Source organism: Ursus maritimus, unplaced genomic scaffold (genome assembly GCF_017311325.1).
Source record: "Ursus maritimus isolate PB19 unplaced genomic scaffold, ASM1731132v1 scaffold_12, whole genome shotgun sequence".
In the NCBI taxonomy this organism is placed as follows: Eukaryota; Metazoa; Chordata; class Mammalia; order Carnivora; family Ursidae; genus Ursus; species Ursus maritimus.
Window position 1 is genome coordinate 56,956,490 of NW_024423564.1, and position 25,923 is coordinate 56,982,412.

Consider the following 25,923-nt stretch of genomic DNA (forward strand, 5'->3'; position numbering starts at 1 on the left):
GGCAATCAAAAGATGCAAAAAACTTTAAAATGAAATGAATATACAAAATGATGCAAGTCTTCTTATTTCTCTTTGTTAGGGCATATAAAATAGTTTTGGTAAGTCAAGGTTTTTTGTTTTATTTTGTTTTTAATGGGAGGGATTGGCAGATATTGAGAATGGTTTAGCTAAAACCATCTTGAGACTATGTCACATTCATTTGGGAAAGAGCGATTTTTAAGTATTGGCTAGAAAATGTTTAGACAAGAAATGGGTTCCACAGTAAAGTGAGCTTTAGTAAGCGATGCCATCAGAGGTAATGGGAAAATGAATATATGAAAGTGAGAGACTGGGAGAACCAGTTTCCTGGCAGATGATGGTTATAGTGATGACAGTAGTGCTGATAACACTGATGATGATATTGACAGCAATGACAATAATGTTAACTAACATCTGTATGTGCAGGGCACTGTTCTGTTTGCATGTGTTAACTCTGTAATTTTCATAACAACCCTGTGAAGTATAGGTGTTGTTATTATCATCCTCATCTTGTAGATGAAACTCAGGGATAGAGAAATTAAGTAACCTGCCAAAGGCCTCATAGATAGTAAGATTTTACCCTCCTATGATAAAGGTACATTTGTTTCTGAAGTGGAACTTTCTGTAATATCTTAATGCACCAGGAACAATTTTGGTTTTCTGCCACACTGCCCCTAAGATCACCATTTTTAAAAATCTGTTTGGTCCCTTTAAATTGTATCTTTAAAATAGCCTCAGTGTATTCTTCTACAGTGTATACTAGGCGTCAGACTACCCTTCAAAGGACTGCCATAGTCCTTCGTAGTATTATCTCAGATGACTATTTTACCCACCACTTGTCTGGGTGAAATACAGGAGAGGATGTCACCAGGACTGAGAGAAGTGTAGGCTGTTAATGGCATTCTGAAAAATGACTCAGAACTGCTAATGTCAGACTTTACCTCTTAGGGTTACGGCTGGCAGTTTTGTTGGAGAGTCTAGGTGAATAGAAAGCAAAATTCAGAGACGCTTTTATTGTTATATTTTTAATGAAATGTGGCTACTGGTAGGATATACTAGGTCTGAATTTATTTATACATTTTTTTTCTGGCATTGTTTTGGCATTGGAAAATGTTCAAATATAAGAATAGCTCTTCTATTGTACTCTTATGAATATCATATCCCACTGAGTTTCTAATTGAATAGTAGCAAATTCTTTTTCGATTAATATGTCCCTTAATGCATATTCATGCATGCTGATATTATAGTCTGAATTAAACTAAATCCTTCTTTAGTTGTAAATTTGTGGTATCATCACTTACGACCAAACCTAACATCTTGCAATATTGGTTGCTCACCAGGGGAATGTAAGAGTAGAAATAGTATCCACTGTGTTCTGGATCTGGACTAACTACTTTACAAGAGTTATCACATTTAATCCTAATGATCCCCTGCTTTCATTTCATTTTTATAGATGAATCTGAGACTCCTGGAGACTAAGTTATTGGCCCAAGGTCACAAACACTTCACCCATTCTATTTGTGTTTAAATCCTGAATCTGTCACTTCCTAGTTATATTATTTTCAGCAAATTGCTTGACCTCTGTGGGCCTTGGTTTCTTCTTCTGATCTTTAAAATGAGTGTAATAATAGTACTTACTTTGAAAGTTTGTTATGTTGATTCAATGAGTTGATATTTGTCATACGCTTGGAATATTACCTGGCATTTAGTTCCATGTAAGTGATTATTAGTTAAATAAAATAAGTGGTATTTTGAATCCAGTCTTTCTATTTCTGCACTTCCCATTGTCCCAGTACAATGCCTCAAAAAGTATTCCAGGACCAATATATTTTGCTGAGACATATTTTCTTGTATTTCCCTGGTCAACTCTGACCATTACTAGTTCTACTTTAAGAAGAAAACCTTGTCTGGAAATTATCGCACCTTTTCGTAGTGTACTTGCAGACACTTGGTAAACACAGGTTCCTTACTTTGCCATAATTGTTTAAAAAAGATTTTGTTAATTTTAGAGAGAGAGGGAGAAGAGAGCACGCAAGTAGGAGGAGGGGTAAAGAGAGAGGGAGAGAAGAATCTCAAGCAGACTCCATGCCAAGCGCAGAGCCCAACAGAGGGCTCAATCCCAGGACCCTGAGATGATGGCCTGAGCCAGAATCAAGAGTTGGACACTCAACCAACTGAGCCACCCAGGCACCCCTAGTATAATTCGTATTGAGGCAAGTGAGTTAGGCTTGTGATGGGCTGAATATTTATTTTCTAAATATGTCTGTTTTGATCTATAATTATCATTTTATCTTTTTTTAATGTGGCAAGAATATTTAACATGAGATCTACCATCTTAACAAATTTTTAAGTGTATAATACAGTACTATTAACTAGGCACAGTGTGGTACAGAAGATCATCTTTAGAATTTATTCATCTTGTATTACTGGAACTTTCTACCTTTTGAATAGCAACTTTGTGTCTCCCTATTCCCAGCCCCTGGCAACCACCATCTATCCTCTGCTTATGTGAGTTTGACTATTTTCAGTGCCTCACGTAAGTGGAATCATGCTGTATTTGTCCTTTTGTGACTACGTTCATTTCACTTACCATAATGTCCTCAAAGTTCATTCATGTTGTTGCATATGGCAGAGTTTCCTTCTTTTTAGAAACTAACATTTCATTGTATGTAAATACCACTTTTCTTTATCCACTTTTCCACTGATGGATGTTTACAATGATTCCACATCTTGGTTGTTATGAGTAATGCTGCAGTGAGCATAAGAGTGCTGATATCTCTGAGATCCTGCTTTCAATTCTTTTATAGAAGTCCCCATAAGTAGGAATGCTGGATCATGTAATAGTTGTATTTTTAATTTTTCGAGAAACCTACATACTGTTTTCTCTAGTGGCTGTATTTTACGTTCCCACTGACAGTGTACTAGGGTCCACTTTTCTCTGTGTTCTCACCAACACTTAACCCATTTATTTATTTATTTATTTATTTATTTATTTATTTATTTATAAAATCATAGCCATCCTGACAGATATGTGGTGATCTCTCGTTGTGGTTTTGATTTCCTTTACCCTGATGGTTAGTGATGTCGAGGATTTCTTTTTTTTTTTTTTTAAAGGTTTTATTTATTTATTTGACAGAGATAGAGACAGCCAGCGAAAGAGGGAACACAAGCAGGGGGAGTGGGAGAGGAAGAAGCAGGCTCATAGCAGAAGAGCCTGATGTGGGGCTCGATCCCATAACGCCGGGATCACGCCCTGAGCCGAAGGCAGACGCTTAACCGCTGTGCCACCCAGGCGCCCCGATGTCGAGGATTTCTAAATATGCCTATTGGTCATTTGTATGTTGTTTTTGGGGGACTGTCTATTTAAGTTTTTTGCCCAGTTTTACTCGTTTTTTTTTGTTGTTGTTATTGCATTACAGGAGTTGTTTGTATTAAATATTAACGCCTTATTAGTTGTATGGTCTGCGGGTATTTTCTCCCATCCTGTAGGTTGCCTTTTCACTGTGTTAATTATTTCCTTTATTGTGCAGAAGCTTTTCAGTTTGATGTAGTCCCATGTGTCCGTTTTTGCTTTTGTTTCTTGTGCTTTGGGTGTCATATCCAAGAAATCATTGTCAAGACCAATGTTACGAAGCTTTTCCACCTATGTTTTCTTTGAGGAGTTTCACATGTTTTAGGTTCTATGTTTAAGGTTTTAATCCATTTTGATTTGATTTTTGTCCATGGTGTAAAGTGAGGGTCCAGTTTCATTGTTTTACATGTGGATATCCAGTTTTCCCAGCACCAGTTAATGAAGAGACTATCCTTTGCCCATTGTATATTTTTGGCACTTTTGTCAAAGATCACTTGACTGGATATGCTTATTTGTTGGCTCTCTAATTCTGTTCAGATGATCTGTATGTCTGTCTTTCTGCCAATATCATTCCGTTTTAATTATTGTAGCTTTGTGATATATTTTGAAATTAGGAAGTATGAAAGGAAGTACCTTTTCTTCTTCTTCCTTAAGATTATTTTGCCTTTTTGGGATCTTTTGTGGTTCTTTGTGAATTTTAGGATTTTTTAAAGAGAGATTTTATTTATTTATTTGAGGTAGTGAGAGAGCATGAGTGGGGGACAGAGGGAGAGGGAGAAGCAGGTTCCCAGCTGAGCCGGGATCTTGATGTGGGGCTCGATCCCAGGACCCCAGGATCATGACCCAAGCCAAAGGTAACCACTTAACCAATGGAGCCACCCAGGTGCCCCTAAGATTGTTTTTTCTATTCCTGTAAGAAATGCTATTGGGATATTGATAGAAATTTTATTGAATCTGTAGATTGCTTTGAGTGCCATGGGAATTTTAACAACATTAGGTCTTCCAATCTATGAGCACAGTGTATCTTTCCATTTATTTGTATGTTCTTTAATTTCTTTGATCATTGTTTTATAGTTTTAGTATCCAAGTCTTTGATACTTTTAGTTAAGTTTATTCCTAAGTATTTTATTGTTTTGATGCTAAGTGGGATTCTTTTCTTAATTTTCTTTTCAGACACTTTGTTGTTAGTGTATAGAAACACAACCGAATTTTATATGTTGATTTCGTAACTTGCAACTTTGGTGAATTCATTTATTCCAGCAGTTTTCTTTTGTGGCATCTTTAGTGTTCTCTACATATAAGATCATGCCATCTGCAAACTGAGATAATTTTACTTCTTTTTTTTCTGATTTGTGTACTCTTTTTCTTTTTGTGTAATTGCTCTTGCTAGTTCTGGTACTGTGTTGAATAGAAGTGACAAGAGTGTTCTTGATTTTAGAGGAAAAATTTTTTCACCATTGAGTGTGTTGTTTGCTAGGGTTTTTTTCATATATGGCTGTTATTATGTTACAGTAATTGACTTCTATTCCTAGTTTGTTGGCTTTTTTTCTTTTTTTATGAAAAGGTGTTGAAGTTTGTCAGATGCTTTTTCTGCATCTATTGAGATGATCATGTAATTTTTATCCTTCATTTTGTTAATGTAGTATATTGTATTACTTGTATCCCAGAAGTAAATCTTAGTCATAGTGTATGATTTGTTTTTTCAGGCTGAGTACAATTTATTTTTAAAATTAAAAAAATTTTAACTGAAGTATAGTCGATATTAATTTCTGGCATACAACATAGTGATTCAGCGGTTGTATACATTACACAATGCTCATTGTGGTAAGTATAATTACAATCTATCACCATACAAAGTTATTACACTATTATTGACTATATTCACTATGCTGTACTTTTCATCCTCGTGACTTACTTATTTCATAACTGGAATTTTATACCTATTCATCTATTTTTCCTATTCCTCCAACCCCTTTCCACTGGCAACCATCAGTTCTGTGTATTTATGAGTCTGTTTCTGTTTTTTATTGTTGTTGTTCATTCATTTTGTTTTGTAGATTCCATGTTAAGTGAAATCATGGTATTTGTGTTTCTCTGTGTGACTAACTTCACTTAGCATAATATCCTCTAAGTCCAACCATGTTGCCACGAATGGCAAGATTTAATTCTTTTTCATGGTTGAATAATATTCCACTGTGTGTATGTATGTGTGTGTGTATAGATATACATGGTTCTTTTTTTTTTTTTAATTTTTATTTATTTATTTGACAGAGATAGAGACAGCCAGCGAGAGAGGGAACACAAGCAGGGGGAGTGGGAGAGGAAGAAGCAGGCTCCAGCGGAGGAGCCTGATGCAGGGCTCGATCCCAGAATGCCGGGATCATGCCCTGAGCCAAAGGCAGACGCTTAACGACTGAGCCACCCAGGCGCCCCTACCCTGTTCTTTATTCATCTGTTGATGGACATTTAAGTTGCTTCTATATCTTGTCTATTGCGAGTTAGTGTTTTCATTTTTTTTTGAGTGAATCCCCAGAAGTGAAATTACTGAGTCATATGGTATTTCTATTTTTATTTTTTTGAGGCATCTTCATACTGTTTTTCATAGTAGTTGCACCAGTTTACATTCCCACCAAGAATGCACAAGGGTTTCCTTTTCTTCACATCTTTCCCAACATGTGTTATTTCTTACCTTTTTGATACTACCCATCTGACTGGTGTCAGGTTGTATCTTATAGTGGTTTTGATTTGCATTTCCCTGTTGATTAGTGATGTTGAGCATCTTTTCATGTGTCTGTTGACCATTTGTATATCTTCTTTGGAAAAATGTATATTCAGGTCTTCTGCTTTTTTGTTAATTGGATTTTTGTTGGTGTTGCACTGTATGAGTTCTTTATATATTTTGGATATTAACCCCTTATCAGTTATATCATTTGAAAATATCTTCTCCATTCAGTAGGTTACCTTTTCATTTTGTTGATGGTTTCCTATATTGTGAAAAGCTTTTCAATTTGATGTCATCACAATAGTTTATTTTTGCCTTTGATTTCCTTGGAAGAGACATATCTGGAAAAATATTGCTAAGGAGATTACTGCCTATGTTTTCTCGTAGGAGTTTTATAGTTTCAAGTCTTATATTTAGGTCTTTAATCCATTTTGAGTTTATTTTTGTATATGCCGTAAGGAAATGGTCCAGTTTCATTCTTTTGCGTGTAGCTGTCCAGCATCATTTGTTGAAGAGACTGTCTTTTCCCCACTCTGTATGTCCTGTGTTGAGTGCATAGGTATTTACAGTTGTTACATCCTCTTATTGGATTTATCCCTTTATCATTATGTAATGCCCTTCTTTGTCTGTTATTACAGTCTCTGTTTTAGAGTCTGTTTTGTCTGATATAAGTATTGGTAACCAGCTTTTTTTGTGTGTGTGCTTATCTTTGCATGGAGTATCTTTTCCATCCCTTTACTGTCAGCCTCTATGTGTCTTTAGGCATGAAATGAGTCTCATAGGCAACATACAGATGTATGCTTATTAAGTATATGTTTATTTTTAGCAGTAAAATTCTTTTCTTCCATAATTTCCTTCTAGTTGTGGCCTTTTGTTTTCCACTTAAAGAAGACTATTCAACATTTTTTGCAAGGCCTCTTTAGTGGTGATGAACTTTTGTTTGTTTGGGAAACTATCACTCCTTCATTTCTGAATGATAACCTTGCCAAGTAGAATATTCTTGGTTGTAGGTATTTTCTTTTTAGCATTTAGAATATATAATACTACTTTCTTCTGGCCTACTTCTTCTGAATAATCACTTCATAGCCTTATAGAGGTTTCCTTGTATGTAACTGTTTGCTTCGCTTTTGAAGCTTTTAAGATTCTCTATCTTTTAATTTTAATTATTATTTTTCTTGGTGGACCTCCTTGAGTTCATCTTGTTTGGGGCTCTCTTGGCTTTCTGTACCTGAATGTCTGTTTCCTTCCCTAGCTTAGGGAAGTTTTCAGCTATTATTTCTTCAAATAAGTTTTCTGCTCCTTTCTCTCTCTCTTCTTCTGGGATCCCTATAATTCAAATGTTAGTATGCCTGATGTTGTCCCAGAGGTGCCTTAACCTATCCTCATGTTAAAACTTTTTATTTTAATTTTTGATTTTTTAATTTGAGTGTAGTTGATGCACAATGTTATATTAGTTTTAGGTGTTCAACATAGTGATTCAGTTTCTATATGTTATGCCATGCCCACCACAAGTATAGCTACAATCTGTTATTATACAGTACTCTTATAGTAGCATTGACTGTATTTCATGTGCTGTGCCTTTTATTCCTGTGACTTATTCATTCCATAATTGGAAGTTATAACCCTCCTTCTCCTTCACCTGCTTGTTTATTCCTCTGTCTGCTTTCCTCCAGCAACCATCAGTTTGTTCTCTGCATTTGCAGATCCGATTCTGCTTTTTGTTTATTTATTCATTTGTTTTAGATTCCACATTAAGTGAAATTGTATGGTATTTGTCTTTCTCAGTCTGACTTTTTTCACTTAGTGTAGTACCCTCTAGCCCTTTCTGGGTTGTCACGGATAGCAAGATCTCATCCTTTCTTATGGCTTTGTAATAGTCCATTGTGTATATATACCACATCTTCTTTATCCATTCATCTATCTATGGACATTTGGGCTGCAAACATAGGGTGCATATATCTTTTCAAATTAACATTTTTGTTTTCTTTGCATAAGTACCCAGTAGTGGAATTATTAGATAATATGGTATTTCTGTTTTTAATTTTTTGAGAAATCTTTGTACTGTTTTCCATAGTGGCTGCACCAATTTGCACTCCTACCAGCAGTGCATGAGGGTTGCTTTTACTCCACATCCTCACCAACACTTGTTATTTCTTGATTTTTTATTTTAGCCTTTCTTAAAGGTGTGCAGTGATATTTTGTTGTGCTTTCTTTTTGTATTTCATTGATGATTAACGATGTTGAGCAGTTCTTCATGTGTCTGTTGACCATTTGTATGTCTTCTTTGGATAAAGGTCTGTTCACGTCCTCTGCCCATTTTTTAATTGGATTGTTTGGGCTTTTTCTGGTGTTGAGTTGTAGAAGTTCTTTATGTATTTTGGATATTAACCCCTTATCAGGTATATCATTTGTAAATATCTTCTCCATTCAGTAGGTTGAGTTTTTGTTTTGTTGGTGGTTTCCTTCTCTATACAAAAGCTTTCTGTTTTAATGTAGTCCCAGTAGTTTATTTTTGCTTTTATTTCCTTTGCCTTAGGAGACATATCTAGAAAAATATTGCTGTGGCCAATGTTAAATCACTGCTGTGTTCTAGTCTAGGATTTTTATGTTTCAGGTCTCACATTTAGGTCTTTAATCCATTTTGAGTTTACTTTTGTGTATGGTATTAGAAAGTGGTCCAGTTTTATTCTTTTGCATTTTGCTGTCCAGTTTTCTCAGCACCATATATTGAAGACACTGTCTTTTCTCCATTGTATATTTTTTCCTCCCTTGTCATAGATTAATTGACTGTATAAACGTGGGTTTGTTTCTGGGCTTTCTATTATTTTCCGTTGATCTGTATGTCTATTTTTGTGCCATATCTTCATTTTTAAAATTCTTTTTTTTCTTTTTCCTGGTCTGTTCTTCTGCATCCTCTGATCTCCTTTTGGTTTCCTCTAGTGTATTTTTCATTTCAGTTATTGTATGCTTAGCTCTGATTGGCTCTTTATGTTTTCTATTTCTTTATTGAAGTTCTCACTGAATTTATCCATTTTTCTCATAAGTGTGGTGAAACGTTTTTATGATCATTACTTTGAACTGTATCATGTAAGATAGATTACTTATCTCCATTTCATATAGCTCTTTTTCTGGGGTTTTGTTTTGTTCTTTTGTTTGGAACATATTCCTCTGTCTTCTCATTTTGTCTGACTCTGTGTGTTTGTTTCTTTGTATTAACTAGGTCAGGTATGTCTCTTGGTCTTGAAAGTAGTAGTGTTATGTGAAAGGTGTCATGTAGTGCCCAGTAGCTCAATCCCCCTGGTCACCAGAACCAGGTGCTCCATGGGTATCACCTGTGTGAGCTGCATGCACTCCCCTGTTGTGGCTTGGTTGTGAGTACTGAGGATGTCTTGGTGGCTGGAGCTGGCCTTTAGCCTGCCTGCCAACAATGACCAGCTGAAACTACTGTGGGCACACTGGTGGACATAGCTTGCCCCTGGTGCAGCTGGCTGAGGATTGGCTGTAGTCACCATGGGTATGCTGGTGGATAAGGCCAGCCCTCAGCCTAGCTGTCTGCTACGATTGCTGTGGGTGCATTGGTGGGCAGGGCTGTGGCTGAAAAACCTAGCTGTAGATACTCTACGCATGCTGGAGGGTGGCATTTGCTTCTACCCTCCCCTAGACAGTAGCCACTTTAGAGGAGCACTGCTCCTGGCCTGGCTGCTTACCATGTGGCAGGGCTTGTGCTGCTTTGGAGTGGTGCCTGCTGGTATGGGTCTATAGGGAAATGCTGCAATGGGGCAAATGGTGCTAGCAAGGTGATGGAGAGTATCAGAACTGGCTCCTGCAAGCATCCTGCTAGCTAGGCTAAAGGATGGCAAGAAGAATGGAGCCTGTCGTCACTTCTATTCCCAGAGAAATCTGCAGATTCCTGCCTCTCTGGCATACATCCTAAAATTAGACAGTAAATCTCCGTCATGTATATAAAAGACTTTTCAAATTGGTGCTTCTGTGCTGGGTCTCTGACAGAGTGATATAGTACACTGGCCTTTTAAGCACAGAGACTTGATTTCCTGTAGCCTTCTGGCTCCCTTGGAGTTAAGCCCCATTGATTCTCAAAGCTAGATATTATGGGGATTTGTCTTCTTGGTTCAGGTCCATAGGCTTGCAAATGCCCAGTGTTAGGCCTAACCACCTTCCTTTTCCATACTTGTTATTATTTCTCCTCTTTACTGGTTGCTGTGCCAGAGGTTTGGTTCCCTACGGTGTCTGTATCCCTCCTTTGCTTCTTGTTGTGGCCTTCTTTTTATGTCTTTAGCTGTGAAAGATCTGTTCTGCCAATCTTCAGGTCATTTTCACAGTGACTTGCAATACCTGTAGTTGTTGCCTTGATATATCCGTGGCAGGAGATAATCTTAGGATCTTCCTACTCTGCCATTTTCCCCCTACTCACCCTGTTGTACAATTCTTTCAATGTGCTATTGGGTTTGGTTTGCTAGTATTTTGTTGAGGGATTTTGAACCTGTTTATCAGGATATTGGGCGTGTAGTATTCTTAGTGCCTTTGTCTGGCTTTGGTATCAGGATAATGCTGACTTTGCAAAATGATTTTGGAAGTGTTCCCTCCTTGTCAACTTTTTTGTGTGAATTTGACAAGAATTGGTGTTAATTCTTCTTTAAATGTCTGGTAGAATTCATTTGTGAAGCCATCTGGTCTGGGCTTTTCTTTTTTGGTAGATGTTTTATTCCTGATTCAATCTTCTTTCTTGTTTTAGGTCTTGTCATGTTTTCTGTTTCTTCATGATTTGGTCTCAGTAGATTGTGTGATTCTAGGATTTATCCATTTCTTCGAGATTATCCAATTTTGGGGCATGTAACTGTTTGTAGTGGTCACTTACGATCCTGTTTATTTCTGTGACTTTAGTCGTAATGTCTGACTCTCATTTCTGATTTTGTTTGAGTATTTTCTCATTTTTTTCTTAGTCTAGCTAAAGGTTTATTAATTTAGTTTATCCTTTCAAAAAGTCCGCTTTTATTAGTTCATTGATTTCTTTTTCTGTAGCTTTTCTATTCTCTATTTTGTTTATTTCTGCTAGAATCTTTACTATTTCCTTCCTCCCGCTAACTTTGTACTTATTTGTTCTTCTTTTTATAGTTCCTTGAGGTGTAAAGTTGGGTTGTTTATTTGAGATCTTTTTTTAATGTAGACGTTTATTGCTATAAACTTCCCTTTTAATAATGCTTTTGTTGCATTGTGTAAGTTTTAATATGTTGTATTTTTGGCTTTGTTTGTCGCAGAATATTTTGTAATTTACCTTTTCATTTCCGATTTTACCCATTGGTTGTTTGGGAGTTGTTGTTTGATTTGTAGATATTCAGTTTTCCTTCAGCTATTGGATTCTAGTTTCACTTCATTGTGGCTGGAAAAGATATATGTTTTGTGACCGAATGTGATCTATCCTGAAGAATGTTCCATGTGTGCTTGAGAAAATGAGTATTTTCCTCATGTTGATTGGAATGTTTTGTAGATGTCTATTAGATCAATTTGGTCTATAGTGTTGAAGTCCACTGTTTCCATCTTGATTTTTCTGTCTGGAAGTTCTGTGCATTATTTAAAGTAGGGTCTTGCAGTCTCATACTCTTATCATATTGTTGTCTGTTTCTCCCTTCAGTTCTATCAGTGTTTACTTTATATATTTAGATGCTGTGATGTTGGTGCATATATAGTTATAATTATTATACCTTCCATGTTTATTGATCCTTTTATCATTATATAATGTCCCTTTGCTTTTATGACAGTTTTTGTCTTAACATGTGTTTTGTCTGATTTAAGTATAGTCACCCCTGCTGTCTTTTGGTTACCAATTGCACAGAATATTTTTTTTTCTAGCCCTTCACTTTCAACCTATCTGTGTCCTTAAATCTAAATAAGTCTCAGGTAGACTGCATATAGTTGGATCTTATTTTTTCATTCTTTTAGATACTCTTTGTCTTTTGAGTGAGGAGTTTAATGCATTTACATTTAAAGAAATTGATAGAGAAGGAACTTACTGTTGCTATTTTGTTTTCTCTTTGTCTTACAGTTCTTTAGTCTTCTTCATCTGGTGCAGTTGCTGTATTTTGTTGATTTTTTTTTGTGTTGACAGGCTTTGATTCCTTTTTCTTTTGTATATCTTATATAGGTACTTTCTTTGTGGTTACTATGGAACTTACATAAAATGTTTTATAGTTATAATAGTCTATTTTAAGCTGATAATAACTTCAGTTAATACAAAAAGTCTACACTTTATTTCCCCCATACACTTTTATTGATTTCATAGCTTACATATTTTTATATTGTATATCCACTAACATATTCTTGTAGTTATTTTTAATACTACTGACTTTAAACTAGAATTAAAATGATTTATCTACTACTATTACAATATTATAGTATTCTGTATTTGTCTATATATTTACCTTTACCAGTGAGTTTTAGGCTTTCAGTGCTTTCATATTGCTGTTTATGGTTATTTTCTTCATTTTGAAGAGTTCTCTTTAATGTTCTTGTAAGGCAGGTCAGGTGGCAATGAAATTTCTCAGATTTTGTTTGAGAAAGTCCGTGTCCTTCATTTTTGAAGGACAGTTTTGATACATTATTCTTGGTTGGCAATTTTTTTCTTTCAGGACTTTAAATATAATGTCCCACTCCCATCTGGCCTGCAAGGAGTGTGCTGAGAAGACTTATGGAGATGCCCTTGTACATATTGATGCACTTTTCTTTCCTTTTTTTTCCCCCCCAAATTCTTTGTCTTTGACTTAAAAATTTGCTTATAATGTGTTTAGATAGTTGATTTCTTTGAGTTCATCTTTCATGGTTTGTCTTCGGTTTTGTGGATCTGGATATCCATTTCCTTCCCCAGAAGTGGAAGGTTTTCAGCTATTATTTCTCTGAATAAACTTTCTGCTCCTTCTTTCTCTTTCCTTTCCTGGGACTTCTGTAATGCATATATTGGTCTATTGGATGGTGTTCTACAAATGCTTAAGTTTTCTTTACACTTTTATTTCTTTTCTTTTTACTTTTCTGGATAATTTCCAGTGACTTGTCTTTGAGTTCACTGAGCCTTTCTGGATCTAAGTCTGCTGTTGAACTCCTCTGGTATTAAATTTTTCAGTTCATTTATTTTTCAGTTCTAAGATTTCTGTTTGTTTTTTTTTAATATTTCTATCTCTGTTATTCTCACCTTTGTTTATGTATTTCTTCTGACGTGGGTGACTTTATGAGGGTTACTTTGAATCTCTCAGGTAAATCATATATATGTTTCATTAGGGTCAGTTTCTGGATTTAAGTTTTTCCTTCGGGACATATTTCCCTGGCTGTTCATTTTCATTGACTCTGAGTTGGTTTCTTTACATTAGAAAAAACAACCAACTTTTCCGGTCTTTGTGGTTTGGCCTTGTCCAGGAGAAGATCCTTACTAATTAGCCCTGCCAGAGATTTTGTGGACCTCTCAAACCTTTGTGCCAGTCCAGCCCAGTCTTTGTTCTTAGTGGAACCCAGACATCTAAAGTATGCCAGCTCCTTGGGGTGCCTGGGTGGCTCACTCAGGTTAAGTGTCCAACTCTTGATTTTGGCTCAGGTTATGATCTCAGGGTGGTGAGATCGAGCCCTGTGTTGGGCTGTGCACGGGGTTGGAGCCTGCTTAAATTTCTCTATCTCTTTCTCTCTCTGCCCTCCCCCCCAAATAAATAAAGTATACCAGGTCCCATCATTGCTCTGAGATAGGTGAGATAGTAGGCAGTTTCTCAGGCATCTCCCAGATATACTGGAAAGTTAAACATATGGTTCACTTTCTTTCCTCCCCAGGGAGGAGAAGCTTGGATCTGGGGAATTTTGCCAATCTGTGTTGAGCTGGGGGAGGGGCTATTGCAGTTGTTTGTGTGCTAGTTTAGACTGCTATCCTTATTCTCACTGGCCTCCACGCCTAGCGTGTGCTGCCTCTTGTCAGTGCTCTGAGACAAGAGAAAAACCAGTTCCTTGGGCTGTCCTGGAAAAGTTGGAATGTTGGATACATGCTCCAGTTCTTTCCCTCACTAGGGAGAAGCTGGGAACTGAGGTTTCCTTCCAATTGTATGGCACTGTGTTAAGGGTAGGGATTATGGCAAGGGGCTGTCCCGAATTTTCCTATTGGCTTTGATGTGTCTGGTTTCACAGTTGCCCAAGGTTCAGGAGCCTCTGAGCTACTTTCTGGATTTCTCAGAAAGGGAATTTGTCTGTATATTGTTAAATCAGTGTGTTTGTGGTGGGAAGAAGGTTTCAGTGCTTCTTATTCCAATATCTTACTGATACCCTGTGACTTATTTTTTATAAGTTAGAAAAATATAAATAAAATACCCCTTTTGAAAACAAAGTTATCTTACATTAATGGTCCTTTGAATTGGGTTTTAGAAGAACAGACACACTTAGATACCTTTACCTTACTATTAAAGCAGATTTTTTCAGTCCTTTTGGAGTAGTTTTAAGTTTGGAATATTTTTCAGTCTGTGGGATAATTATTTTCTTCTATTTTTACATATCAAATATTACTTTAAAGCTTGCCTTCTGTGTTTTTTTAAGAGATTAAAGAGGGAAGTACTTTATTTCTCTTTTGATTAACACTTTTATTTATTTTTATTTTATTTTAGAGAGAGCATGCCAGTATAGGGGAGGGGCAGAGGGAGAGAATCTTAAGCAGCTCCCTGCTCATTGTGGAGCCCGATGCGGGGCTCAGTCTCATGACTCTGAGATCATGACCACAATCAAGAGGTGGACACTTAATGGGCTGAGCCACCCAGGCGCCCCTGATTAACACTTTTGGTGTGAAAAAATATTGGATATTGTTTGGTATGTGTAACAGAATACCTCATAGTAGATAATTCCTGAATTTGAAATGTCTATTGAAATGTTTGTCTTACAGTTTTCAGGGTTTTTTTTTTTTTTTGGTTTTGTTTTTTGTTTTTTTAGCTGCTATATGTGCTGTGCTTTTTAAAATAGTAACTTATTATTTCAGTTCAAATTCTTTCAACTCATATTTTTATTAATTATCTTAGAAGAATATCTTGCTTGCTTGTCCCAGCTTGTATTTATATTATTATGAATATGTTGACCTGCTATCGAAGGACATATTTCTGTGTATGTTTAGAATTCAGTATCAAACAACTATTTATGTGTGGATATACACACACACACAACTCACACATATGTCACATATGTATTTTACACATACATAGATATACATGTATAGACATGGGTCACATTTATATTTTTGTCTTACATATATATTCCTATTTATAAACATGTATATGTGTCTGTCTATATATGTGCAATAGGGCAAAGTACCTTGGATTCTTTTTAATTTAGTGTATTCAGAGGTCTTAAAGAATTATGTTGCAATTTTGATGGTGGAGTAGGAAGCACCAGGCATTTGTCTCCTCAGATAGTCCACAGTTACACTAACAAAGTCTGTCTGATTGTAACTATTTTGTAATTCTGGGGTTTGTTGAAGGCTTGTACCTCCCAGGGGAAGACTGGACAATGAATTGTGCTTAAGTTTGGTCTGTTTCACCCCTTATCGCATTAGCTGCTACCTGTCCTACCTCTGTCACATGGCAGTGCACATGTTTCTTGGAGCATGTCATAACACAGCTTGCCGGAGCCAGTGTAAGCAAAAAGGTCCCTGTCCTCCAAATATCAGTGATCTGTGTTCTGGTCACTGAATGCTGCTTTTGATCATTAGGTGCATACAGGTGGGCAGCCATTGTTTTGTACCTCTTCCTGTTATAGCAAGCCCTGCCCCTCTGGCTGAAGTGACTTCCAGGGGACGTAAACATCTGGTAACATTCCTCTCCCACCACCTCCCCACCTCATTTTTTCTTTTTTTTTAATTTTTGGTGAGAGGACCCAGATACTAAAGGCTAGGACTTTCAAAAACAACTGCATATTTGGGGAAAATTAGAAAGTGACTGCACATGCTCAGAAAAATCCTGAGGAGATGTTATATTTATGTCTCAGGCTAACCCTAGGCACAGAGACAGCAGTAGTAAAACAAACAAACAAACAAAACAAAACAAAACAAAAAAACCCAAACAAACAAAAACAGGCATGTAAGAAACTGGAAAGTATGGCCTATTCATAGGGAAAAAATTAAATAAGCAGAAACTGTCCCTTAAGAATATCTAATGGTAGATGTACTAGACAATGACTTTAAAACAATTGTCTCAAAGATGCTTAAAGAACTAAAGGAAAGTGTAAGTCAAGAAAGTGATTATTAATAAAATGGAAATATCAGTATAGAGGTAGAAAACTCTCCAAAAAACTAACAAATTTTGGAGCTGAAAAATACAACAAAAATCTAGACATTTTCAAAGAGAGATTTGACCGGTAGAAGAAAGAATGAGTGAACCTGATGTTAGGACGATGGAAATTACCAAAGCTGAGGAGCAGAAAAAAAAGATGAATTTAAGAGACGTGGGGGACATGATCAAGAGGACCAACATATCCAACATGGGAGTCCTGGAAAGAGAAGAGAGAGAGAAAGGGGCAGAGAGAATATTTCAAGAAATAATGGCTGAAAACTTCCCAAATTTGATGAGATACATAAATATAAACATCCAAGAAGCTCAGTGAGCTTCAAGAAAGGTGAAACAGGGAGGCCCACACTGAAATATGTTATAATCAACCTTTAAAAAGCCAAAGACATAGAGCAAATCCTGAAGTAGCAAGAGAGAAGTGAATCATCACATTCAAGGGATCTACACTAAGATTATCAACAGATTTCTCATCAAAAACGTTGTGGTCCAGAAGACCTGTGTTTGTTATATCCAAAGTGCTTTAAAATAAACCTGTCACCAAGAATCCTATGTCCAGAAAAACTGTTTTTCAAAAGTGAGGGAGAAATTAAGACATTCTCAGTTAAACTAAAGTCGAGGGAGTTCATGACCACCAGAACTGCTCTGCAAAAGATGCTCAAGGGAGTCCCACAGGTTAAATGAGTGGATACGAGACAGTAACTCAAATCTTTATGGAGAAAAAGATCTTAGTAAAGGTAAATATATGGACAGTTTCAAAAACTAGTATTATTGTAACAGTTGTTTGTAACTATACTTTTTTGTTTCTGCACAATTTAAGAAAAACCTTTAAAGGTGTACCTTTAAAGGAAATACCTTTAAAGAAAAAAAAAAACTATTAGTATAAAAGCTAGTATTACTATAAAGGTTAGTTTGTAACTCCAAATCTTGTTTTCTATGTAATTTAGGAGACTTAATGCATTTAAAAGAATTATTTTTAAATTATTATTATTTTTTGGTTATACAATTTATAAAGATGTAATTTTGTTACATAAGAGACTGAAGAGAATGGGGACAGAGCTGTGAAGGAGCAGAGTTTTTATTTTTTATTTATTTATTTATTTATTATTTTTTAAAAGATTTTATTTATTTATTTGACAGAGAGACAGCCAGCTAGAGAGGGAACACAAGCAGGGGGAGTAGGAGAGGAAGAAGCAGGCTCTCAGGGGAGGAGCCTGACGTGGGGCTTGATCCCAGGACCCCGGGATCACGCGGTGAGCTGAAGGCAGACGCTTAACAACTGAGCCACCCAGGCACCCCAGGAGCAGAGTTTTTATATGTTACTGAAGTTGAACTGGCAAAATTCAAAGTAGAGTGTTATAAACTTAGGTTGTTAAATGTAATCCCCATGGTAATTACAGAGAAAATAGCTATAGAATATTCACACAAGGAAATGAGAAAGGAATTTAAACATTTCACTAGAAAAAAATCAACTAAACAAAGAAGACAGTGATGTAGGAAATGAGGGCAAAAAAGGTAGAGGGCATATAGAAAACAATTAGCACAGTCATACAAGTCCCTCTCTATCATTAATCACTTTAAATATAAACGGATTAACTTTCCAGTCAAAAGACAGAAATTGCTAGAATGGATAAAAATACATGACCCAACTATGTGCTGTCTATAGTAGACTAATTTGTGACCCCTGGACATATGCAGGTTGAGAGTGATGGGATGGAAAAAGATATTCCATGCAAATAGTAACCATTAGAGAGTAGGAGTGGCTGTACTAATGTCAGACAAAATAGACTTTTATTAAGAAAGATTACAAGAGACAAATAATGGTATTATATAGTAATAAAGGTTTCAAACAACAAGAAGACATACCATTTATAAAGATTTATGTACCTAACTGCATACTATCAAAATATATGAAGCAAAAACTGACAGGACTGAAGGAAGAAATAGATAGTTCTGTAATAGTAGTTGGAGACGTGAGTAGCTTTACCCAGAATAATGGATAGAACAACCAGATAGAAGGTAAAGAAATAAAGGACTTAATATACAGAATTCTCTATTCCAAAACAACAGAATGTATACATTCTTCTCAAGGGCATATGGGACATTTTCCAAAAATGACCCTACGTTAGGTCACAAATTCTCGTAGATTAAGGTATATATCATTCAGTGTATCTTCTCTGACCACAGTGGGATGAAGTTAGAAATAAATAATGAAAGTAAAACTGGAAAATTCACAAAATTGTGGAAATTAAACAGTATACTTTATTTTTTATTTTTTTAAGATTTTTATTTTTTTAAGTAATCTCTACACCTAATGTGGGGCTCAAACCTACAACCCCAAGATCAAGAGTCTCATGCTCTTCTGACTGAGCCAGCCAGGTGCCCCCAAACAGTATACTTTTAAATAACCAATGGATTGAAGAAGAAATTACAAGGAATTGAATAAAAACTAGAAATGAACAAAAACAACGTATAGAAAGTTATGAGATGCAGTGAAAGCAGTGCTGAGTATGAAATTTATAGCTATGTCTTCATTGGAAAAGTGTTCATATCTTCTGCCCATTTTATGATTTGTTTATTCCTTGTGTATTGAGTTTGAGAAGTTCTTTGTAGATCTTGGATACCAGTCTTTTATCTGTACTGTCATTTGCAAATATATTCTCCCATTCCGTGGGCTGCCTCTTATTTTTTTTGACTGTTTCCTTGGCTGTGCAGAAGCTTTTTATCTTGATGAAGTCCCACAAGTTCATTTTTTCTTTTGTTTCTCTTGCGTTTGGAGATGTGTCATGAAAAAGGTTGCTGTGGCCGATGTCGTAGAGGTTGCTGCCTATGTTCTCCCCTAGCATTTTGATGGATTCCTGTCTCACATCGAGGTCTTTCATCCATTTGGAGTTTATCTTTGTGTATGGTGTGAGAGAGTGGTCAAGTTTCATTCTTTTGCATGTAACTGTCCAATTTTCCCAGCACCATTTATTGAAGAGATTGTCTCTAATGAAGACATACAAATGGCTAACAGACACATGAAAAAATGTTCAAAATCATTAGCCATCAGGGAGATTCAAATCAAAACCACACTGAGATACCACCTTACGCCAGTTAGAATGGCAAAAATTGACAAGGCAAGAAACAACAATTGTTGGAGAGGATGTGGAGAAAGGGGATCCCTCCTACATTGTTGGTGGGAATGCAAGTTGGTACAGCCACTCTGGAAAACAGTGTGGAGGTCCCTTAAAAAGTTAAAAATTGAGCTACCCTATGATCCAGCCATTGCACTACTGGGTATTTACCCCAAAGATACAGACGTAGTGAAGGGAGGGCCATATGCACCCCAATGTTCATAGCAGCATTGTCCACAATAGCTAAATCGTGGAAGGAGCCAAGATGCCCTTCAACAGATGACTGGATTAAGAAGCTGTGGTCCATATATACAATGGAATATTACTCAGCTATCAAAAAGAACGATTTCTCAACGTTTGCTGCAACATGGATGGCAGTGGAGGAGATAATGCTAAGTGAAATAAGTCAAGCATAGAAAGACAATTATCATATGGTTTCTCTCATCTATGGAACATAAGAACTAGGAAGATCGGTAGGAGAAGAAAGGGATAAAGAAAGGGGGGGTAATCAGAAGGGGGAATGAAGCATGAGAGACTATGGACTCTGAGAAACAAACTGAGGGCTTCAGAGGGAGGTGGGTGGGGGAATGGGATAGGCTGGTGATGGGTAGTAAGGAGGGCACGTATTGCATGGTGCACTGGGTGTTATACGCAACTAATGAATGATGGAACTTTACATCAAAAACCAGGGATGTCCTGTATGGTAACTAACATAATAAAAAAATACTATAAATAAAAAAATAATTTAAAAAATTTATATCTATAAATGCTTACATTAAAATACAAGAAAGATTTCAAATGAACAGCCTAACTTACAAATTAATGGATTAGAAAAAGAACTACACCCAAAGCTAGTAAAATGAAGGAAATAGTAAAGATTAGAGCAGAGATAAACGAAATAAAGAACAGAAAAACAATTAGAGGAGTATCATTAAAGTCAAATTTTGTTCTTTTAAAAGATCAACAAAATTGCCAAAACTTGAGCTAGCTGAACTAAGAAAAAAGTAAAGACGACTTGAATTATTGAAATCAGAAATCAAAGTGCAGAGATTACTAATGATTTTATAGAAATAAAGGGATCGTAAGAAAGTAGTATGAACAATTGCATACCAAACATTGGATAATCTAGATGAAATGGACAAATTCCTAGAAACACAAAACCTTACCAATACTAAATCATGAAGAAATAGAAAATTTAATAGACCTATAACTAGTAGTGAGATTGAATCAGTAATCAAAATCTAACTAAGAATTAAAGTCTGACAGCATCCCTGGGAGATTCTACCAACCATGTAAAGATGAACTAATAGCAATTCTCGAACTTTCCCAAAAGATTGAAAAGGAAGGAATATTTCGTAACTCATTCTTTGAAATCAGCATAACCCTGATACAAAGACACTCCAAGCAAACTATAGACCAATATCCCTTAAAAACATTGATGCAGAAATCCCCAACAAAATACTAGCAAACAGAATTCAGTAGCATTTTAAAAGGATATGCACCATAACCAAGGGAGATTTATTCCTGGAATGCAAGAATGGTTCAGCATATAAAACTTGATCAATGTAATATGCCACATCTCAAAAAAGGAAGGGAAAAAAAAACCCCACGTGATCATTTCAATTGATGTAGGAAAAAAAACCATTTGAGAATATTTAACACCCTTTCATGATTAGAACACTCAACAAAATAGGAATGGAAGGAAACTACATCAACATAATAAAAGTCATATGTGAAAAACCCACAGCAAACATCATACTCACTGGTAAAAGACTGAAAGCTTTTTCTATAAGTTCAGGGACAAGGCAAGGATGCCCACTCTCACTTCTGTTCAACATAGTACTGGAAGTTTGTAGTCAGAGCAAGAAAAAGAAGTAACAGTTATCCCAACTGGAGAGATAGCAGTTAAATTATCTGTGTTTGCAGACGATGTGCTCTTATATGTAGGAAACACTTTAAAGACTCAAAAAAAAAGCTGTTTGAACTTAATACATTAATTCAGCAAAGTATCAGAATACAGTGTCAACACTCAAAAATTCATTTCTATACATGAACAATGAACAATCTGAAAAGGAAATGATAAAAACAATTCCATTTACAATAACCTCAGCAAGAATAAAAGATTTAGGAGTTAACCAAGGAGGTGAAAGACTTACACAGTGGTAACTAAAAATTCATTGCTGAAACAAGACATAAAGAAAGAGAAAGATCTTGTGCTCACTGACTGGAAAACTTAATAATTTAAAAATGTCAGTAGTACCCAAAGTAGTCTATAGATTCCACACAATCCCTATCAAAATCCCGGTGACTTTTTTTGTTTTTTTGGTAGAAATAGAAAATTCATATGCAATCTTAAAAGGACATGAGTAGCCAAAAGAGCCTTGAAATCAAGAATAAAACTGGAGGACTCACACTTCAGATTTCAAAACTTGCTACACAGCTACAGTAATGAAAACTGTGGTATTGGCATAAAAGACATACAGACCAATGGAATAGAGTAGAGAGCCCGGAAATGAATCCTCATGTATATGGTCAAATAATTTTTGTCAAGGGTGGAAACTGGGCAAAGGACCGTCTTTTCACAAATGATGGTGGAAAACTGGATATCCAGAAGAAGAATGAAATTGGATCCTTACGTAATACCATATACAAAAAATAATTCAAAATGGATCAGGAACTTAAGTTTAAGACCTAAAACAATAAGACTCTTAGAAAAAATATATAGGACCAAAGCTTCACAACATTGGATTTGGTCATGATATCTTGGATGTGACACCAAAGACACAGGTACAAAAGAAAAAATTAGGCAAATTTGACTTCATGAAAATTAAAAAAAAAAAGTTTTTGCATCAAACGACACCATCCACAGGAAAAGACAACCCACAGAATGGGAGAAAATATTTGCAAATTATATATCTGATAAAGAATTAATATCCAGAATACAGAGGACTTTTAAAACCGAACAGTAACACAAAAGATTTGGTTGCAAAATGGACAAAGGACTTGAATAGACATTTCTCCAAAGGAGATAAATTAATGCCACTAAGCACACAAAAAGGTGCTCAACATCACTGATCATTAGATGATACAAATCAAAACTATAATGGGATACTACCTCATACTCATTAGGATGGCTACTATCAAAATAACAGAAATTAACAAATGGTGAAAATGTGAAGAAATTGGAACAATTGTGCATTGTTGGTGGGAAGGTAAAATGGTAAGCCACTGTGAAAATGGTATGGTAGTTTCACAGAAAAATTAAAATTTAATTACCATACGATCCAGCAGCTCCCCTTCTGGATTATATTCCTCAAAGAATTGAAAGCAGGGCCTCAAAAGATATTTGTATACCCATGTTCAAACTAGCAGCATTATTAGCAGTAGCTAAAATGTGAAAGCAACCCAAGTGTCCATTGACCAATGAATGAATAAGCAAAGTGTGATACAAGACATATGAGATATTATTCAGTCTTAAAAAGGAAGGGAATTCTGCAATATGCTGTAATACTGGATGAACCTTGAGGACATAATGCTAAGTGAAGTAAACCAGTCACAAGAAGACAAATACTGTATGATTTCACTTGTATGAGGTACTTAGAGTAGTTAAAGCCATAAAGACGGAATTTGTTAGAGTGGTCACCCAGGAGGGGGTGAGAGGAGAATGGGTAATTGATTGTTTAATAGGTGTATATGAAATGAGCTGCAGGGATGGCTGGTGGTGGTGGCTGCATAACAATGTGAATGGATTCAATACCAGTGAGCTGTACACTTAAAAGTGGTTAAGATGGCAAATTTTATATGTATTTTACCACAATAAAAATAATTGTATTGTTTTAAACATTGAATAAAATTTACTTGGATTTCCAATTATTTTTTTCTTTTCATTTTCCCAGCATTGGAAAATATTTTAATGGTGTTTGTTAAAAACAGAGAGACATGGATGTTGACTAGAATAGCATGATATTGTGTATTTGCCTTTTTGTGTGTCACAATCTCATTGTTTTAAGGCTGAGGATTTTTGATAGCACATTTTAGTCAGTACAGTGTAAGTTTTTCCCTTAATTGTCTTAGGGGTAAACTAGTTGGGAAATATAATCACTTTATCCAGTCACTTCTTATTAGAAAAAATTAGAAATGTCAATAGATTGAACAGGCTTATAATAATATTTACTAAATCGACCTATATAGGATTTAGAAGTAATTATATTATAGAAATAATATACTTTATATAATTCAGAAATAAAAGTCCTCCTCCATCATCAAACACCCCACTTGTAATCTTAGGGTAGCTACTAATATTAACAGTTTCTTAAATTGCCTTCCAGAAACGTTGTTTGTGTTGATAAGTGTACGTGTATGAGTGTCTGATGGAATTACACACACATACAAGATGTATGTATCCTATTTGTTAAAAAAAAGGTATACTTTTATAAGGTATTTTGAATGACCTAAATATGTTCTTTAGCACACACACTGAGGAAAAGTAGATAAATTAATATGCACATTAAAAATATAACAAAAAATATTTCATTTAAGTTTATTTGAAGTCTTATAATTATTCTAGTGGTCTAGATTAAGAATAAAATTTCTGTAGTACAGTTTAATAATGAGATTTTAAATCCTTATTTTTATGAAAACAAAATATTAATTCGTGTGGAAGATTTTTGCCCTCAATACATGTTCTTAATACCTGTCGTACTGAAAATAGTGGGCTATCTTTGGGAGTGGGATTATTTGTGAATGTTGTATAGGGGGTTTTGGGCTTCTCTAATACCATCTTGTATGAGTTTTTTTTAAAGCAATGAGCAATTCTACTTTTATTAAAATGCTAGAAAATACTTTTTTTCATTGCAATCACTTTTATTTTTTTGTTTCTTGCTGCTTTTTCATTTGGTTTTTTGTTCATTTGCTTTTATTTTTTTTTATTTTTTTTTTCATTTGCTTTTATTTTTATTCCAGTTAACATACAGAGTTATATTGGTTTCAGGTGTACAATTTAGTGATTCAGCAGTTCCATACAACACCCAGTGCTCATCATCATAAGTGCACTTCTTAATCCTCATCACCTATTTCACCCTTCCCCTCACCCTCCTCACCTCTGGTAACCATCAATTTGTTCTCTATAGTTAAGAGTCTGTTTCTGGCTTTGTCTTTCTCTTGTTTCTTAAATTGCAGATATGAGTAAAATCATATGGTGTTTGTCTTTCTCTGACTTATTTCGCCTAGTATTATGCTGTCTAGCTGCATCCATGTCACTGCAAATGGCAAGATTTCGTTCTTTTTGATGTCTCAGTAATATTCCATTGAGAGAGAGAGAGTGTGTGTGTGTGTGTGTGTGTGTGTATTATACCACATCTTCTTTATCCATTCATTGATCAGTGGACTCTTGGGCTGCTTCCATATCTTAGCTATTATAAATAGTGCTGCTGTAAACATAGGGGTGCATATATCCCTTTGAATTAGTGTTCTTGTATTTTTTGGGTAAATACCCAGTAGTGTAATTGCAGGATTGTAGGGTAGTCCTATTTTTAACTCTTTGAGGAACCTCCATACTGTTTTCCACAGTGGCTGCACCACTTTGCATTCCCACCAGTGATGCACGAGGGTTCCTTTTTCTCCACATCCTCGCCTGTTATTTCTTGTGTTTTTGATTTTAGCCATTCTCACAGGTATGAGGTGCTCTCTCATTGTAGCTTTGATTTCCATTTCCCTGATGATGTGATGATGAACATCTTTTTGTATGTCTGTTGGCCGTTTGTATGTGTTCTTTGAAGAAATAAATCTCTGTTCATTTCTTCTGCCCATTTTTAATTGGATTATTTGTTTTTTGGATGTTGAGTTTTATAAGTTCTTTTTATACTTTGGATACTAGCCCTTTATCGGATATGTCATTTGCAAATAATGATAGAAAATATTTTTCAAACATAATGATGTAAATTTTAAAAAATGTCATAACTAAGCTCTTTTTTTTTTTCTTTAATTAATTCTGGTTTTAGGCTTGTGTGGATGTCAGAGCCAGTTCAGTGTTTTGGCAGCAGATGGAATTTGCAGATAGCCTCCAAGGCCATCCCAAGTTGCCAGAATGGTTATCCACACATCCTTCTCATGGAAATCGAGCTGAGAACTTGGATAGACTCATACCTCAGGTGAGCTAACTCTGTATGAGGCAAGACATTGTTTTTACTGTATCATTTATTTTTAATGTAGTTGCTTCTTGTGCTTAGAAAAAGAGAGTTCTAGTGTAGCCTATCAAATATTTTGATCACTGTAATTATATATTATCAATTTTCAAAGGATTTGACTGAAAAGTAAAAATCCTGCTTGTACACAAGTCTTGGGGAATAAATTGCTGTTCAGTTGACTTTTCTTGATGGTGAAAGTTTAACCTTTTTAGAATCATACCTTTTA

General features: G+C 35.6%; 1 protein-coding gene across 3 annotated transcripts in view; it reads left to right on the forward strand.

Moving 5' to 3' along the window:
• The window catches only part of OMA1 (OMA1 zinc metallopeptidase), a 78,382-nt gene that overhangs the window by 32,875 nt on the left and 19,584 nt on the right, over nt 1–25,923 (forward strand). For all 3 annotated transcript variants that reach the window (XM_008699145.2, XM_008699146.2, XM_040627252.1), the window contains exon 8: nt 25,512–25,661. In XM_008699145.2, the coding sequence (XP_008697367.1) occupies nt 25,512–25,661 (150 nt within the window). The remainder of the gene's footprint in view (nt 1–25,511; nt 25,662–25,923) is intronic.